General features: G+C 63.2%; 1 protein-coding gene across 1 annotated transcript in view; it reads right to left on the minus strand.

Annotated features, from left to right (window-relative positions):
- Positions 1–18253, minus strand: part of HTRA1 (HtrA serine peptidase 1) — a 47188-nt gene that overhangs the window by 8510 nt on the left and 20425 nt on the right. The window contains exons 2-3 of the mRNA XM_055118917.1: positions 15869–15968; positions 15110–15314 (exon numbers count right to left, since the gene is read on the minus strand). Of these exons, the coding sequence (XP_054974892.1) occupies positions 15110–15314; positions 15869–15968 (305 nt within the window). The remainder of the gene's footprint in view (positions 1–15109; positions 15315–15868; positions 15969–18253) is intronic.

Raw genomic sequence — 18253 nt, forward strand, 5'->3', positions numbered from 1 at the left:
GGCCGCTGAGGGCTGGGTACTCACATCTGAAGAAGCGGCCCGGAGCGGCCAGCCTGCCTGGACACTGGTTTGTCCTGAGACCGGCTGAAGGCCCAAACAGCCCCCAGCCTGGAGCCTGCATCACAGCGTCCGGCGTGGGGGGGAGGGGCACGTCAGCTTTGCTCACCCGCGTGGGGGCCGCTGAGAGTCCCCTGAGCGTCCACCGGGAAATCGCCACAGACTCTGCCCCAACTGTGACCTCTGCCCCCGGGGTCCCGGAGCCCCTCACGGGATTCTCCTCTGGCGGGGAGCAGCCTTCCCGCCCGGCTCTCGGCAGCCAGCACCGCCTGTTTACCCTGGGCCCGGGCCAGCCGCCCTGCCAGCGATGACCTCAGCCCAGGAGGGGGACAGGCCCGTGCACCAGCCACCCAGGGGACCCGGCCCACCACGCTTCTGCGCCGAGGGGCCGGGCTGGAGGCTGGGCAGGGGGACACGGCCCCGAACTCCGAGAGACCCTCACGCTCGAGTGGCCTGGGCAAGTGGGCACCGGCACCCCCGCCCCGAGCTCCACCCCCAAAACCGACCCTCACTTGGACCCAAGAGGAGGACGCTGTACTCACAGGGGGTCATCGAGCATGCCCCGGGGGCCAGGTCATCGTCCACTCAAGAGGCCACCGGAAAGAAACAGGTGGACACAGAAAACGGGGTGCAGGGGCCTCGGGACACAGCCTCGGCCGAGAAAGGGGTGACCCTCACCTCCTGGGGGACGGGAACTCAGACCTAATCTGCCCCTGCCCCGCGTTTCACATTTGGGGAAACTGAGGCACACAGCTGGAAGGCCTTTGTCTAGCTGATGAGCAGCTGATCAAACAAGCGGAAACAGGTTTCCACACGCGTGGACGTGAGCTCACAGCCTCGCCAGCAGGGCGGCAGGCCAGGCCAGAGGCAGACGCTCTCGAGAGGTGACATTCTTGGGGGCGGGGGGGCTCTGATCCTGCCGCCCAGCTGCCGGCCAGCCCCTCACCCGCCGCTCTCCAGACATCACTCCGAAAGGGGCCTCGTTCTCAGGCTGCAGCCTCTGCGCGGCCACCCCGCGCTGGCCAAATTCCTACCGGCTAATTGAGCATCGCATGGCGCTGCTGTCTAGACACGGGTTCCGCGGGGGGCCCCGGGGACGTGAGACGCAGACAGGGCGGGAGGCACAGAGCCTGGCCTGCCGGTGCGGAAGCTCGGGGCTCGCCCTGCGCTGTTGTCCTACGGCTGGTTCCCACGCCTCCACATCAAAGCCGTTTCGGGGCTCCGGGCTGCAGACGCTCTGTCTGTCTGCGGTGGCCGAGCTCTGCACATGTGGCCTCCTGCACGGCTCCACACACGTCCACACACAGACGCACACGCAGCTCCACGCACAGACGCCCACACAGCCCACGCACAGACCCACCCGCCCTCGGCCCCGCGCACAGGCTCCAGAAAGCCCAGCCCCTGCCTCTGGCCACCTGCGGGGACAGACAAGCCAGCGGCACACGGCAGAGAAGAGCCAGGTCCGTCTCCTCCCCACGGGCGGCTCGGCCTAGAACCTTCCACCGGGCGAAATACAAATGGGCTGGAAGCGGCATGAGGCGTCCATCAGGGCTTCCGTAGCAGCAAGGAACAGGAAACCCAAAGCACAAGGGGTGTCCGGGCAGGGGGTGCCCACACCAGCCGCTGGAGGGGGCACAGGCCGCCTCCTCGCACCTCGCCCGCCTGTCCGGGCGGAATCGGCTCATGCCTGTGGGACGCGGCGCCTTGTGGCCGCCCCCAAGAGCAAGGCTCCGGGACGCCGAGCAAAGCCGGATCTGACCAGCTCGAGGCCAGTGGCCGAGCCTGGGCTTGGCCGTGGGGGACCTCAGCCCATCTGCCGGCCAGAGGCGGGTGGCCCGAAGTGCCCGCCCCAAACTCGGGGCCAAGGGGGCCGAGGGTGGGCCCCCTCTGAGTCCACCCAAGCCGGGGGGGAGAGCCGCCTCCTGGCGGTTCACCCGGCACTGCCCAGGGTGACGGGGGTGAAGGCCATGAGGAGAAGCCGGCCCAGGGGAAAGAGACGGGCCCCAGGTTCCTGTCGGTCGGCACAAGGCCCAAGTGGTTTCAGCGGCCTGGCCCGCACAGATGGACCCGGCCCTGGCCGTGTAGACAGACCCACCCGCAGCCAGTGGAGACGGCCTCCACTGGACACCGAGACAGCCCCTGGCGGATACAGACAAATCCATAGTGAAGTCGGGCCGGCCCTGGCCCGTATAAGACACACACCGTGGGCGAGTGTAGACACACACCGTGGGCGAGTGTAGACAGACCGCCCCACGCACGCGCCCCTGACACTCCTGGGCCCTCACTGCCCCAAGGACGGAGGGGAGCTGGCAGCCACGGAGGAGGGGAGGAAGGGGCTAGGCCTGCTGTCCCCACCCCCACCCTACCCCGACCCTGCCACCGCCAGGGAAGGGGCACGGGGCCCCCGAGAGCAGAGGCGGCGGCTCCCGAGCCCGGGGGCAGCTGGCTGGGCTGGCTCTTCGCTGGGAGACAAGCCCGGGCCGGGACAGAGCAGGCAGGCAGCCGTCTGGAGTGACTCACAGCTGCCCTGCACCGTGCAGAGCCCCGGGCTGCTGGCCGCCTCCTGGACCATGGTCTGGCCTTCACACGGGCCCAGGGCAACCGTGGCCAAGCACCCCCGCACACACACACACACGCACGAGGGCATATCCACGCAGGTCCCTGCGTGCATGCGAGGTCATTCCCCTCGGACCCGGGATCTCTCCGCCCCAGCGAGCCGTGCTGCTGGGTTTGGTCTTGGTTCCAAACAAGCTCTCCAACCCCCGGGGCCACCTGAGGCTGAAGCCCCGGGTGCCGGCTTTGCTTTGAAAGCGAGGGTGTTACTGCAATAACCGCGCAGCCGCCAGGGGAAATGGAGCCAGGAAATTCGCTTATCCACGAGAGCGTCGTGCAGAGTGCAGTGAGTCAGAGGGGGAGGGGCAGACAGAGTGGGGCGCTCCTTTGTGGGATGTGAAAAACACAGTATGAGACTAGCACCCAAGGAGAGTGGAAGCCAGGGCCAGGAGGACTGGTCCACGGATGGAAGTTTGCCACAAGTTGGGGGGCGGGGAGCAGGGGAGGCAACGGGCAGTTAGGACGGAGAAGGGCCCACTCTGCACGACGACAGTCGGAGATGTCCACTCTGGACAAGAACTGAGTGTTGAAGGTAGGTAAAGGGATCACTGTCACTGTCATCCTGTTGTTTATTGATTTACTCGAGCGAGCGCCAGTAACGTCTCCATTCATCCCAGCCCTGAGATCTTAGCAGCCTCTCCTTACTCGTTTTTCCCAACGACTGGAGGCTCTTTTCAGGGTCAGGGGAATGAGACCTGTCATTGATCAATACAGAATGAGACTGTATTTGGCATATGGGGAGCTCGCCAGGCTCTTCCGTGATCTTCCCTAGTACAACCAGGAGTAATCCCTGAGCACCACCCAAAATCCAAAACACACAGCTGGAACGATTATTACAGCAGGTAGGCCATCTGCCTTGCACATGGCTGACTGAGGTTCAGTGCCAGCCATCCCGTGATTCCTGTGCTCTGGACCTCGCACATGACAAGGCTTTTCCTTGCCTATACTGTGTGACTTGCAAATGTTACAAATACCCAACTGAGGGAGCTTTTATGCAATCACTATGTAGAAATCATAATCACAGAAAATTCCTATCTACAAAGGGACCCAAAAAAGGTAAAATTCCTACGGATGAGAAATAAATATAAAACTTGAAAATGAACAACACCAAAATATTTAATGTTTCTGAGGGGAATTAAGAAAATTGGAACAAGTGAATAATAGCAAAGACATACTGAAATGTCGTCTCCCTAGTCTGTATCCCCACAGCACCTTATGGCATCCCTGACACTGGTAATGACGCGTTTGTGATCTTTAGTATCATCCACACTTTTTTTTTTTTTTTTTTTGCTTTTTGGGTCACACCCAGCGATGCACAGGGGTTGCTCCTGGCTCTGCACTCAGGAATTACCCCTGGCGGTGCTCGGGGGACCATATGGGATGCTGGGAATCGAACCCGGGTCGGCCGCGTGCAAGGCAAACGCCCTCCCCGCTGTGCTATTGCTCCAGCCCCTCATCCACACTTTCTATTTGGAGATCTGGGACATAACTGGTCCATTTGCAATGGGAACAGGAGAACATGGAACAAGATCATTATTTTTTTTTTTGCTTTTTTTTGGGGGGGTCACACCTGGCAATGCACAGGGGTTACTCCTGGCTCTGCACTCAGAAATTACTCCTGGCGGTGCTCAGGGGACCATATGGGATGCTGGGAATCGAACCCGGTTCGGCCACGTGCAAGGCAAACGCCCTCCCTGCTGTGCTATTGTTCCAGCCCCCAAGATCATTATTTTTTAACTGCCCTTCTATGTATTGCAAACCATAATGTCCAAAGGGAGAGAGAGAGAGAGAGAGAGGGAGAGAGAGAGAGTGTGTGTGTGTCAGAGACAGAGAGTCAGAGAGAAATGGGGGGACTACGTGTATGGAGGCAGACTTGAGGGGGTGGGTGGGAGGGAAACTGAGGACATTGGTGGTAGGAAATATACACTAGTGAAGGGATGAGTGTTAGAATATTGTATGACTGAACCCCAATCATGAGCAACTTTGTAACAGTGCATCTCATGGTGGTGATTCAATCAATCAATCAATCAATCAATCAATCAAATGAGGGTGTTTGGCTGGAGATGTCCCAGGCACCTAGCTCCAGCAGGGTGCTTTGTTAGGGGCACACCCTGCACCGCGCGGCGCTTACCCTGGCTCTGCACCCAGGATCGCTCCTGGCAGGGCGCCAAATGTGGTACCAGGGATGGAACCCGAGGAGCTGCGGGCAGGATTAGCAGCTCCCCGGCCCTGACACGAGGGTTCCTTCCTACACACCTGGCGGGTCCCCCCGAGGACCCACTGGGGTTCAGCTGGTCTCATCACAGCAGGCAGAAGGTTCTTGAAAATCTCGGTCCTGCAGCTGCCCCATGGGGGCAGGAGGCCTACACACACACACACACACACACACACACACACACACACACACACACACACACACACACACGTGCTGTTCCCTCCTCTGCAGGGGAATGCCGGGGATTCTCCAGGTGCCGGCTTGGCTGTGATGGTCTGGCCAGGACCCGCCGGCCGTCACATACCCATAGTTCAGCTCCAGCCATGAGTGACCACCTCACGGCTACCGCATGCCCCAGAGCCTGGAGAGGAGGGGAATGAGCCCCCCCAGGAAGAAAGGGGGCATGTGAAAAACAACAGCCACGAAGGAGCCCATTACTGGCATCTCTTCCAGTAACGAGTGTTGTTTACAGGAATCGTCCCGGCAGCCAGGGAGACAGTGTGGGCACCCCGGTCCGATCCCCGGCACCGCCCAGGGCCCCGTCAGCCCTGCCAGGAGGGATGCCTGAGCACCGTCAGGAAGGAGTACCCTCCCCCACCCACAAGTTCTTCTTGTGCTGTGTCTGCAGAAACTCAGGCTCGACCAGCTGCCCGGCGCCCTCGTGCTCGGGGGACGGGGCCCCCAGGCCAGGGTTGCCGGCGGGGAATTTGCGTCCAAGTTTGCTTCAAAGGCTCATGTTGCAGCAACTGGCTGCAGCTCAAGCGAGTGATTCAATGAGCCTCTGGACACGGTTCTGCTGACCTGTCGTTTTCTCCAGAAAACGCACAATGGGAAAGGGCCGGCCCTGCTCCCACAGACCCCGGGCACGGAGGGGGCAGTGCAGAGCTGGGCCAGGGGGCACGCAAGCCCCCTGGGGTGAGCGGGGGGCCGAGAGGGCACAGCGGCGGAGGCCCGGAGGCACCCAGAGATGAGCGGGCAGGTTGGTGGGGCGCAGGGCTAGATGAGAACTGAGATGAGGAGACGGTCCCGGGCCGAGGGCACTTCCCTTGCACGCCGCCGCCCCTAGGCCAGTCCCCTGAGCACGGGCACGAGTGACCCCTGAGCTCAGAACCGGGAGTAAGCCCTGCACTGTGCCGGTGTAGCCCAGCCCTCCCCCCAAATGTGGGTCCATAGAGCCCATTAAATGTACATTACATGCACCCTGAGTAGCACGAAAAGATTTTTTCCTTTTCTTTTTCTCTCTCTCTCTCTTCCCCCGACCCTCCTCTTAATCTGTAATGAGAGGGGTTTATTACTGTTATTATTATTTGTCAGTTTCTAATTCGCTCACTGGGGCAGGAAAGTATTTGAGGGGCCAGGGTCGACCCCCCAGGGCCTCAGCCTGCAGTGCTCTCCCCAGACCAAACGAGATGGTCCCCGTCTGGTTGCTGGCAGACGGCCCCACATCGACTGCCACCTGCGAGTGCCCTGTCGCTCTCTGGGCCCCAAGACGCTACAGGGGCCAAGGCCAGCCCTCTCCATGCCCACACGTCTGAGGGCAGGGAGTGACAGTCACGAAACTTACGGTCCCGGGGGAGAGGGGCAAGGGAGGCAGAGGGCTGGGGGACCCCGGGTAAGCCAGTGCTCACCCAGAATCCTCGCTGGCAAAATGCTCATCTTCTGTTGGTTTTGGCTTTTATTTTGGGGTCACACCCGGAAAATACTCAGGGGTTACGCCTGGCTCTGCTCTCAGGAATCACTCCCGGCAGTGCTCGGGAGACCCTCTGGGGTGCTGGGCATCCAACGAGTTGGCCATGTGCAAGGCAAACGCCCTATCCACGGCACTATCTCTCCGAACCCCCCACCCCCCACCGCAAGACGCATGTTCTAAGACCACAGGCACACGGCAGGCTCAGAGCGCTCGTGCAGAGCTGGCCCTGAGAAACAGCCAAAGACAGACAGACGGCCAAAGACAGACAGACGGCCAAAGCCAGCTACAGTGATCCCTGCCCCCTGCAGACCCACCACCGGCCTCTCTCCCTGGTGACGGTGACGCATCCATCAACCACAGGTGGCGAAGGCGGAGCAGCAGAGATGGAGCAGGGGAGGGGCGGGGAGGGAGACGGAAAGTCCAGAAGCTACTTACACGCACACACAGGCTGCGGGAGAGAGGAAGCGAGCACGATTCCCACTCACTGTTTACCGACTCCACTATAATATTTAGGTGCCTGTCAAGGCAAGCTACCGAGAGCCTCCGCCCTCACGGCAGGGCCTGGCGAGCTCCCCGTGGCGTAGTCGATACGCCAAAAACAGTCACAAGTCTCACCGTTTAGACGTTACTGGTGCCGCTCGGGCAGATGGATGAGCCACGGGACGACAGTGCGACAGTGCTAAGCTAAAGCAAGAAACGAGACATTTCAAATCCTCCTTATTCTTCCTTAAACCACGGTGTGCCACAGCTGCCTGGAGGGCCCCGGGCCAGGCCAGAGCCTATGGTAGCCCCGGGGGCGAGGTTCTGCTGCCCGTCGGGGCTGACTCGTCCTCTCTGGGCCCCCCCCACGCACCCCTCCACTCTCAACCACTTGGCCACGGCTCCCTCTGCACACCACAAACTTGCTGCCTGGCCAATAAATATTTATAAACCCAGCTAGCCTGAAAGTAAAGAAAGGACAGGCAGGATCAACAGCAAGGTCGTAAAAAATCACAAGGGTCTTAAATCGGGGGGTGGGGGCAAGAAGCCCAGTAACTGGGGTGAATGAACCAAGGCCTGGCCTTTCTCCGGGGGCAACTGGCTCTGGGAACTGCCACACCCCCAGCTGTCCGGAGCGCGGTGGGCCTGGTGCTGGGGGCTCAGGGGGCACCTTTGACCCACCAGCTTCTTCCCCCCCTCGGGCCCCCACCAGCGCCCAGGCACAGGGCCACGGCCTTGCTCTGGCAGGCTCCGCGCACTCGCCCCGCGGCTGCTCAAACGTCTCCCGCATGCCAACAAAGGCACTTGCGCCTCATCACCCCCAGGAACTGCACCGTGGGCAGAGGAGTCGCCCGAGATGCAGCAGCGCCTTGACTCAGTCTCTGAAAACAGGACAGACGGGTGGCCCGCTTCTACACGGACATCGTCTGACGGTCAGCGGCAGCTCACCCGCACACGGACACCCAGGACACAAGGCGGGGCGCGTGCAGAATGGCCTTCCCACGGGGTCGGTGGCTCCTAGGGGCCGCCTTGTCGCCAAAGCAAAGCGGGAGACAGTGAGGCGCGGGCGGCTGGGGTCAGACTCTGGGGCCGAGAAGAAGACCGAGCCGCTGCAGCCCCCACCCCCTGCTCGCTGGAGGTGCTTCGCCCTGGTGGAAAGTGGGCTGGAGGGTCCGAGGGAAATTCGATTGCGCTGAGGGAAGAGCCGGCGGGCTCGGGAGGAGTCTCTGTGCTCTAGACTCCTGGGGTTGACGGTGTAGACAGCTGGAGCCGGGGGCCAGAGACATCGTTCCGGGGGGGAAGGGGCTCGCTTTGCCGGTCCGACAGAGCCTAGGGTGCTCCAAGCCTGACAGGAGTGCTCCCTGAGCACAGAGCCAGGAGTAAGCCCTGAGTACCCCCCCCACACACACACACACAGACACACGCACACATACACAGAGTCGGAGCTTCCCACAGTATGGCCAGGAACCTCCACAGAACCCCAGGCACAGAGAAACAGACGCTAAGTAAGTACCCTCGGAGAGAGTCCAGCCCTCCGGGCCGGGCGGAGAAGGCTCCAGCCCCTCCACTCCCCGAGGCTGTCACCTCCTCAGAGCAGCCCCCCGGCCGTGCTTGACCTGCAAAGACCTCCCCCCCCCCCCCCGTCCCCATGGCTGCCCCCTCCTCCCCTGTCTGTTCTCTCCCAGGACGGCTACATCTCGGCCCCCGAGGGAATCTCATGCCAGGTGCTTTCTGCCCTTTGCCGGAACATTCCTGGCCCCTCTCACAGGCTGGCCAAGTTAAGAGGCTCCAGACACATCTATAATATCAGTAAAGGAACAAGGAATACGGGACTGGAGCGATAGCACAACGGGGAGGGCGTTTGCCTTGCACTCGGCCGACCTGGGTTCAATTCCCAGCATCCCATAGGGTCCCCCGAGCACTGCCAGGAGTGATTCCTGAGTGCAGAGCCAGGAGTAACCCCTGGGCATGGCCGGGTGTGACCCAGAAAGAAAAAAAAAAAGGAACAAGGAATAATGGAAAGAAGCAACAGATCAGGACAGTCTGGGAGCGCCCGTCCCTTCCCGGAGGTGACAGAAACGGGCAAGGTTCCCGGCTGCCGAGAGACGCGTCCTCTCCTTCCCCAGAGAACCAGAGGCAGAGCAGAGGGACCAGCTCCTCTGTGCGCGCCATGCTGCCCAGGAGCGTGCAGCGCTTCTAGAATATTCTGCTCCTCCGGGGTCAGGCATGAACCGTCTCATGCTGGGCAGGAGGAAGCGTCTCCCGGGGGGCCCTTCGCTCTCCCACCTCACTGGCCAGAGCCGCTGTCTCAAGCCTTCGGACGGCAGACACAGTGACTGCCGGGTCCGTACAGCTTTATTTTCGGAACCAGACCGAGGGCCGGGTCTGGCCCACAGGCTGAGGCTGGCCCACCTGGGACTCGGGACACTTCTGCAAACTGGCCAAACTGCCCCCAGCGATCCACTTTCCACACCCACGCCCCCGCACCCCTGCGGAGGGGACAGGAGCGACTGTGAGGGGGCACCCGCAGACTCAGCCCCCGTAACCCCCACGCTGCTCCTCTGCAGCCATAAATAACCATCCGGACCTACGGCCCTGACGGGCGAGTGACGGGGAACAGGCGTTTCCATATTAAGAGAAAACCCGCGTCCAAGAATGCTCTTCCCGGTGCCTAAGTTCTTGAAGCGGGGCCAGAGAATACACCAGGGCGTCCGTGGCTGGCGGAGCGGGAAGAGGGGGCCGAGGCACGCTCACGGCCCGCGGGAGCCACCGCCAGAGCCCCGAGGCGCTCCCGGGGTCAGAGCCAGCACCCTCGGACACGAGGACCCACTCGGGCACCGGCAGCCTCGCCACCCCCAGGCGCCCCGGGCAGCTTCAGCCAACACAGAGCCGGCGTGGGCCGGGGCGGCAGGACCGAGGGGAGGGCAGCTGCCTCGCACGCGGCCCACCCGGGTTCCATCCCCGGCACCCCGAGCCCCGCCAGGAGAGAGTCCCAAGTGCAGAGCCAGGAATAACCCCCGGCGTGGCCGGGCGTGGCCCCAAACCCAACCCCAAACAAACAGAGCGGGCCAGGGAGAGAGGAGAGACAGATGTCGGGCCGGCGGGCGGGGGCAGCGGGGACGGGGCCCAGGCTGGCCCGGCGGCGGGCGGGTCCATACGGGGCAGCTCCGGCCGGCCGGGTGAGTGGCAGTGCAGAGACGGCCTCGCCTCCGTGTTATCTGAGTCCCCCTGGACCGGGTCCCGCTGAGTCAGCACCGCTGGCAGGCAGGTTGCCTGAGGAGTCCCCCCGGGGGGCTGCCCCGACCCTCCTCGCTCCAGCCCTCGGCCTGCCCCACCACGACCGGATCCACGGTGGCAGGGCCGGGGCCTCCTGGGCCCAGATGGGCCACGTCAGCCCTTCCGCCCGGCCGCCCGGCCTGCCGCCCGCGGACCCTCTAAAAATAAGCAGCCCCTGCCCCAGGCTTCGCTCTCGGCCACTTCAAACGGATCTGGAGGTGGCCGCTGGCCACAGCAGCCGGGGCCGGGAGAAAACCACCTCGCGGGCGCGCCGGGCAGCTGCCAAGGTTCCGCTGGCCGGCGGTGTCGGGCAGCGCCCACAGGAAGCCGGGCCGCTTGGCCCGCCAGCAGGACCGCGCGGGCTGGCTGGGGGCCAGGAGGAGGCTGGGCACCTCTGTCTGTCGGGGCCCCCGCCCCCGTCACAGTCCCCTCCTCGGAGCCGGGGGGCTCAGGACCCCACACCTGAGCCCCGACAGGTGACCGCGACAGGGAGCCCAGAATACAGGCCCCACAAACGAGTCAGGCGACGCGAGGGGACGCCAGCGTGGGCACGTGGCCTCAGAGTGGCCGGGCGGGCAGGGACGGGGACCGGGGGGGGCCGCTGGAGCAGGGGCGAGCATCGTGACAGCTGGGGGCGGGAGGGGGCGCCCAGGGAAGGGCCTGCCAGGACCCCGAGGGCGCAGCCTGGTCTGCAGGGTCCAGGGGAAGGGGGGCCGAGAGGGCTGGGCCTGGCTGCGGGCGGGGGGGGGGGGGGCTGCAGGGCTCCCGGCGGTGGGGGGGACGGGACATACTTGCTAAGTGGCAGCATGAGGGGAATGTGCTGGAATAAGCGGGAATGAATGTGACTCTTTCTCCCTCACCTCTGGGAGGCGCCGGCAGCTGTGCCAGAAAAAGCAAACAGCTCTTTAATGTGTGTGTGTTTGTGTGTTTGTGTCTGTGTGTTTGTGTCTGTGTGTGTTTATGTGTATATGTGTGTATGTGTGTCTGAGTGTGTGTTTGTGTGTGTCTGTGTGTTTGTGTCTGTGTGTGTGTTTGTGTGTATGTGTGTCTGAGTGTGTGTGTGTCTGTGTGTTTGTGTCTGTTTGTGTGTATATGTGTGTATGTGTGTCTGAGTGTGTGTTTGTGTGTCTCTGTGTGTTTGTGTGTCTCTGTATGTTTGTGTCTGTGTGTGTTTGTGTGTCTCTGTGTGCATGTGTGCGTGTCTGAGTGTGGGTTTGTGTGTCTGAGGGTGTGTTTGTGTTTGTGTCTGTGTGTGTCTGTGTGTATATAGGTATGTGTCTGTGTGTCTGTGTGTATGTGTGTGTCTCTGCGTGTTTGAGTGTCTCTGTGTGCATCTGTGTATACAATGTATGTGTGCTTATATGTGTATGTATGCATGTGTGTCTGTGTATTTATGCGTGTGTGCTTGTGTGTACCTCTGTGTGTGTCTCTGTGTGTGTCTCTGTGTGTGTCCCCGTGTGTGTGTGTGTGTGTGTGTGCACACGGGTCTCTCCGCAGCGGGGAGAAAGGCACACGGACAAAACGCCGTCCCTGGGGGGAGGTTTCCAGGCAGCGCCGGCGAGGCGGGCTCCGTGCTCGGCACGTCTCTGCCCTCCAAGCTGCTTTCTATTAACATGTTTGCACGCGGCACCTTCCTCCCTTGCCGGTGGCCCCTCCCCGGCCCGCAGAGGCCGGGCGCTGGGGCAGGGCGGGGGCGGCCCGGGGAGCCTCGGACGCTTCGCCCTGGCCACGCTCGGGCCCGGGTGCGCATGCGTCCACTCGCGAGAAGACGCAGACACGGTCCTTTGGTCGCGAGCCCAGAAATGTCTCCGACTCGTCCCAGGCGGGGGGCATGTGCTGGGGACGCGAGGGAGGCGGAGTCGGCAAAGGGGCCCCGCCCCCGCCGCCCCCAGGGGGCTCCCTGGGACCCACCCTGCGTCCACCCCAGGGAGAGGAGCAGACGCCGCAGGGAAGGGAGTGGCTGCTCCCGGCGTCCGGATGAGGAGCCGACCCTGGTGGTCCACATGAGTCCCATGGTGGGGTGGGGGGTGGCGGGACCCCACGCCGGGGGCCGACTGTGGCTGTGGAAGTAACGGAGCCCCTCGAGTGAGTCCTGAGAGCACGGCCTGGAGCCTGCACCCTGCCAGCCCTCGGGGGGGCGGGGGACGTGACACCCGGCCGGGAGCTGGACGCTGGACGCTGGGCGCTGGGCCGGCTCACGTGGCCCCGCACTGGCACCAGGTCCCGTCTCCAGCCGGTGCCTGGCGTCTTTTCTGCCTGCTCTGCGTTTTTCCCCTGTTTCCGCCTCAGTCCCGGGATGACGTGCGGGGCCCGTGCATCTCCCCTTCCTGGCCCGTCCCTGCCCCCTCCGGCAACTCTGCACCCCCAAAGCCCAGGAACAAAGGGGAAGGCGCTGCGAGAGGCGCTCTGGGCTCCCCACTTCTGATGAACATCAGCAAAATCAGAACCACACACGCGCACACACACACACACACACACACACACACACATGCTCAGGCAGCTCCACTGGGGGCTCGCCCACCCTCCGCCTTGCCCTGGCTCCATGCCAAGAAGCCCTGGGGCCGGAGACGCAGCTCCGACCAGGTGCCGCTGGCCCGGGGCTGGGCTCGGGGCACCACGGAGCAGGCCAGGCCGTCCAGGGCCTCCCCATCCTGCCAGGACCTGCCAGGAGCAGCAGCCCCACCTCGGCTCCACGTGAAAAGTACGTCCCGGGGCCAGGGACAGCTGCGCCAGCCCACGCATTCCACACGCGGGGCTCACCTGGGGCGGCGGGGGTGGGGGCGGCTCCTGGCAAGCAGGCCCGGCCCCGCCAGCCCCCCCCCCGGACCCCCTGCGGCCAGCTGCCCTCCCCGGGCGCTGGAAAGTGTGTGTGGCCACAGGAAACGCTAATTCGGGCTGTGTCCTGCCGTGGAGACGTGTCTGCAGCAGCTGGAGCTGAAACAGTGCCAGCCTCCCGGGGTGCTGCTCAGAGCCTGCCCGGCCAGCGCCACCCGGTCCTGGCTCCGGGCCGGGCCACAGCAGCCTCCCGGGGTGACACCACGCCACGGGTTTCTTAAGCTCTCTGCGCCCCTTCTCCCTCCCCCCGAGTTGTCTGGAAGCACAGTCGCTTCTCAGATGAAAGTCGCCCTCGTGACGCTGGGACGGTGCGCTCCTGGAGTGCCACACTCATCCTCGAGAAGTGACATGCAAGTGCCACAGGGACAGAGCCGTGTCGGCCCCGGACAGCCGGGTGAAAGCATGTGGACAGCCCCCGGCCGGGCCCCACCCCACACGCCAAGCGGGCAACGGTCCCTCCCGCCAGCGACCCAACTCCGACGGACTCTTCCCTCCCTCTGGCTGCACGGACACCCCGGCCCCACTCTGGCCCACACACACCCTGCAGTGACCCCCCGACCTCCGTCACCATCGCAGCTGCCTGGCGAGGGGCCAAGAAACGGGACGTTTTCATCTCCCCGGACTGGGAGGGATGACTGGCCACACGGGTCCGTGTAAACATGGAGGCAGCCGCGCCCCCTCGCATGCACCCCCCACGCTGCCAGAAAGGGAGCAAAGCTCTGCCCGGGTCCCTGGCATTCGGGTCACGTGGCACACCGCTCACTCGGGCAGACGCTCCGAGGAGGTCCACGGGGGAAAGTAACTCCATGACATGACTGGTCTGCGTTCACGCAAGGTCGCCACGGACTTCTGCGCCTGGGGCTTTATTTTTACTCTGTGTGTGTGTGTGTGTCCCTCTGTGTATGTGTGTGTGTCTCTCCCTCTTTATGTGTATGCGTGTGTCCCTCTGTGTGTGTCTCTGTGTGTGAGGCCTTGCATGAACGCAGACCAGTCATGGAATTATTTTCCCCTGTGGAACTCCTCGGAGTGTCTGTGTCTGAGCGAGCGGTGTGTCACCCGAATGCCAGGGGCCTGGGCAGAGCTCTGCTCCCTTTATGTGCGTCTCTCTTTATGTGTGTGTCCCTCTGTGTGTGTCCCTCTGTGTGTGTCTCTCTTTATGTATGTGACCCTCTGTGTGTGTGTCCTTGTGTGTCTGTGTGTCTCTCTCCTTCATGTGTACATGTGTGTCTGTCTGTGTGAAGTACATATATAGTCAAATATGTGGGGGAAAGGGTTTGGGTCACACCTGGCAGTGCTCGGGGCTTGCTCCTGGTGATGCTCGGAATGAAGGGGCTGCCTGGACCTGTCCAGCCCTATGCCCTCCCTCCGGCCCGGTGGTACTATGTTTAAGACCCCCTCGGAAACTCTCGAACCCCTGAGTGAGGGAGAGGGCTTTGCTCCAAGGCATGTCCCGGAAAATCCAGGGAAATGGGTCACAGGCAGCGAGGGGCCGTGGGTGGATCCCTTAGAGGGCATGGCCGGGGGCCGGCGGGGAGGGAGGCTGACGGAGGCCTCCCGGGAAATGCCAGCCCTTGCTTGGGGCACGGGGATGGGGTCAGAAGAGCTCGTGCTCGGCTGCACGGGGCCCGCACTGCAAAGACAAACGCGCACAAAACCCTTCAACTTAAAGAACCCTTTGATTTGCCGCCTGCTTATGCAGAAGCTTCCAGAACGCCCCCCTGACACACACACACACACACACACACACACACACACACACCTCAGGGTTTCATGCATGCGACGTTTCGACACATACCGCCCCCCCACCCTCTACCCTCTCCTCGGGGCCCAGACCTCAGTCCCTGGGACCCTCCAAGCAGCCAAGGAGCCCGGTGCCCTCTTGGCCAGGCAGCGTTGCCCCGAGTCGGCCGGGACCCGAGCCTGGGCCGTGCGGCCGCGCTCACCTCGTGGTCGATTTTGATGAGTGCGATGTCCGCCTTCTCATCCACATCCTTGATCTTGGCCTCGTAGGTGGCCCCGTCCTTCAGCTCAACCTTGACCCGGTGCTTGTTGGTCACCACGTGGGCGTTGGTCACGATCAGGCCATCCTCCGACACGATGAACCCAGACCCGCTGGCCACCGGCACCTCCCTCTTCGAGAAGGGAAGCCTAGGGGCCGCAGAGAGAGCACAGTGGGTAGGGAGCGGGTCTGGAGCACGGCGGACGGGGGCTCAACCCCCAGCCCCGCACTGGGTGCCCTGAGCCCCACCAGAGGTGACTCTTGAGCACGGAGCTAGGAGTCAGCCCTGAGCACTTCTGGTATGGCCCAAAAAGAGGGAGGGAGGGAGGAGAGGAGGGGAAGGGAGAGGCGGGGAGGGGAAGGGGAAGGCGGAGGGAGACCAAGAACTCGGAGGAGCACGGGTCAGCCTGAGTCACAACCACCTCGGCCCTCGAGCTCACCAAGCCCAGCACTTTCCCTGGGGGTACTTAACACGGAACCTGGGTGTCCAGGGCTGAGAGTGGCCTACCCCAGATCTCTCTCTGTATAATACTCCCACCCTCCCCAGGGGTGGCTGTAGGTGCGCGAGCTAACGGGACCCCTCAGAGGCCTGGGGGGTGCAGCTGGGTCCCTCGGGGCGGCCCTGGCCCGGCCCTGCCCCGGACCCAACCCTGCTCTACTCGGGGCGTCCCTGGCCGGCCCCGGGGTGGGGGACGCGCTTTACTTTCGGAACAGCTCGATGTGCACCACGGCGGGGGCGATCTTCTCCACCACGTCGGCGATGAAGTTGTATCTGTGGCGCAGACTGTTGGGGTCTTCCTGCCCTGGGGACAGAGACACGGCGCTGGGTGATTCTGGGTGTGTGGGGGGGTCCTGGGGGGGGAGCCCGCAGCCCCTGGCCCAGCCTCACTGGCAAAGCGCCTGCCGCTTCAGGGGACCCGACTGCCTGATGCGGATGCGTCCACCCCCGCTGGGCCGGACAGCCCCGTCCAGCCCCACGGCCATTTCCCCAGGTCCCTGCCCCCCCTCACTGGGAGAACAACCAGCACCTGGACTGGCTCTTCCAGAACCCAAGGACCACGTGCCCTGCTCCTGTCCTCATCTCGGTAACCCCCCTACTGGCTGCTGCTTGTGGAGTGGAGGGGAGGGAAGGGGAGGGGAGAGGAGGGGAGAGGAGGGGAGAGGAGGGGAGAGGAGGGGAGGGAAAGGGAATAGAGGGGAGGGGAAGGGAGGGGAAGGGAATAGAGAGGAGGGGAGGGGAGGGGAGAAGAGGGGAGGGGAAGGGAGGGGATGGGAGGTGAAGGGAGGGGAGGGGAAGGGAGATGAGGGGAGGGGAAGGGAGATGAGGGGAGGGGTGGGGAGGGGAGGGGAGGGGAGGGGAGAGGAGGGGAGGGAAAGGGAATAGAGGGAAGGGGAGGGGAGAGGAGAGTCTCAGGATAAAGCAGTGAAGCGCAGGTGCAGACCAGCCCCCCACCCACACCTCAAAGTGGTGGAGATGCCGTCTGATGCCCATAGGACCCTCAATTCCAACTTGGCCCACCCGGCGCCACCCCAGGCAGAGACACGCCCCCCTCGCCATCACCCCTGCACAAACACACACGGCCGTTAGTGTGTGTGTGTATACTGATACACACAAATCAATAGCGTTTGGGCCACACACACTAATGGCCAGCAGGACACTGCAAGGTGCCCCCGCCACACCCCAGCAAGGCCCTGGGTTCCCACTGGCCCCAGCCCAGCCACAGCCTCCCATCCGGACACGCAGGGCCGGGGCCTTGGGGCCCACAGCCCCCACATGCTGGCAGGGAGGCAGCATGGAGGGAGCCCTGGAGTACAACTGAGCCAGCGACGGCCTCGGGCCTGTGCCTGCTGCCCCCTCCACGGCCCCCACCACCCCAGGACAGGCGTGGTCAGGGGCCTGCAGAGAGGCCCATCGAGCCCACCTGGACTCCTGCCCACTGGGAGGACCGTCCACCGGCACAGCAAGAAACAACTGAAAGGAAAGGGCCAGCTGGGGGCGCTGTGAACCCCAGGCCCGGCTGTCTGGGGGTACACTGCACCTCAGCACCCGCCGTACACTGTCCCTCCCTAGCCTCGGGTCTGGCTCGCTGCAGGCTGTCTGTCAGCCGGGAGGGAGCCCAGCTGAGCCCCTGGCCCTGAGCCCACCGACTGGCCAGCGACCCCCTCCCTGGGGGTGAGGCCCACGGGCTCTGCAGAGACACGGACTGGCCCTGCCACGGCCAGCTGCAGGGACGGGGGCGCCAGGCTCTGACCTCAGCACCCATCACAGCGCGACACTTGGCACAGCACCGCTGGCCGGGTGACCTTGCGGAGATCACCTCGCACCCGGGACGCTTACCCCGCCCCTAAACTGTGAGGGCCACAACGCCCGACTTCCAAGTGACTGGAGGCGGATTTTACAAGGGACTGCAGGTGACACGCTTGACCGACTCTGGGAGTGAGATTTCCGACGTGAAAATAAATAACAAACAGAAGCGGGTTGGAGCAATAGAGCGGCGGGTAGGACAGCTGCCTGGCACGTGGCCGACCCAGATTGGACCCCCGGCATGCCACACGGTTCCTCGAGTGCCACCGGGAGGGATCCCTGAGTGCAGGGCCAGGAGTCCGCCCTGAGCATCTCGGGGTGGGACCCAGAGCCCCATAATTAAATAAATAATAATCAATCTTTTTTTTTTTTAAAGGAGCCCGGGAAAGGCAGCTCTGCCAGGTGTGAGCACCACCTGCCTTGGAGACACGGGGACACAGGGACAGACAGCAGGGGGAGGTGTGAGGGCCCCGGGGCCTCCTGGGCTAAGCTGGGCCGTGCCTAAGGAGGCAGCGATCCAGGGATGTTACGTGACAGGCCAGTTTTTCTGGTCCTCCTGTCCCGCCCCCCCTGCCCCAACTACACCCCCTCCACCTCCCACTTAGAAGAATCCTCCTCAAATGCTTTCTTTTCAGCAGATCGACTTTAGGGGGGAGAAACTCCAAATCAATAATAGTGAGTTTTTTGTTGAAATATTGAATGTAATCAAAGTAAAGTGAAAGGAAAGTGAAATTTACCAGTTACACAGGCGGGGTGGGGGGCTGGGGAAGCGGTGGGGAAGGG

This window comes from Sorex araneus, chromosome 11, assembly GCF_027595985.1.
Source record: "Sorex araneus isolate mSorAra2 chromosome 11, mSorAra2.pri, whole genome shotgun sequence".
Classification (NCBI taxonomy): domain Eukaryota; kingdom Metazoa; phylum Chordata; class Mammalia; order Eulipotyphla; family Soricidae; genus Sorex; species Sorex araneus.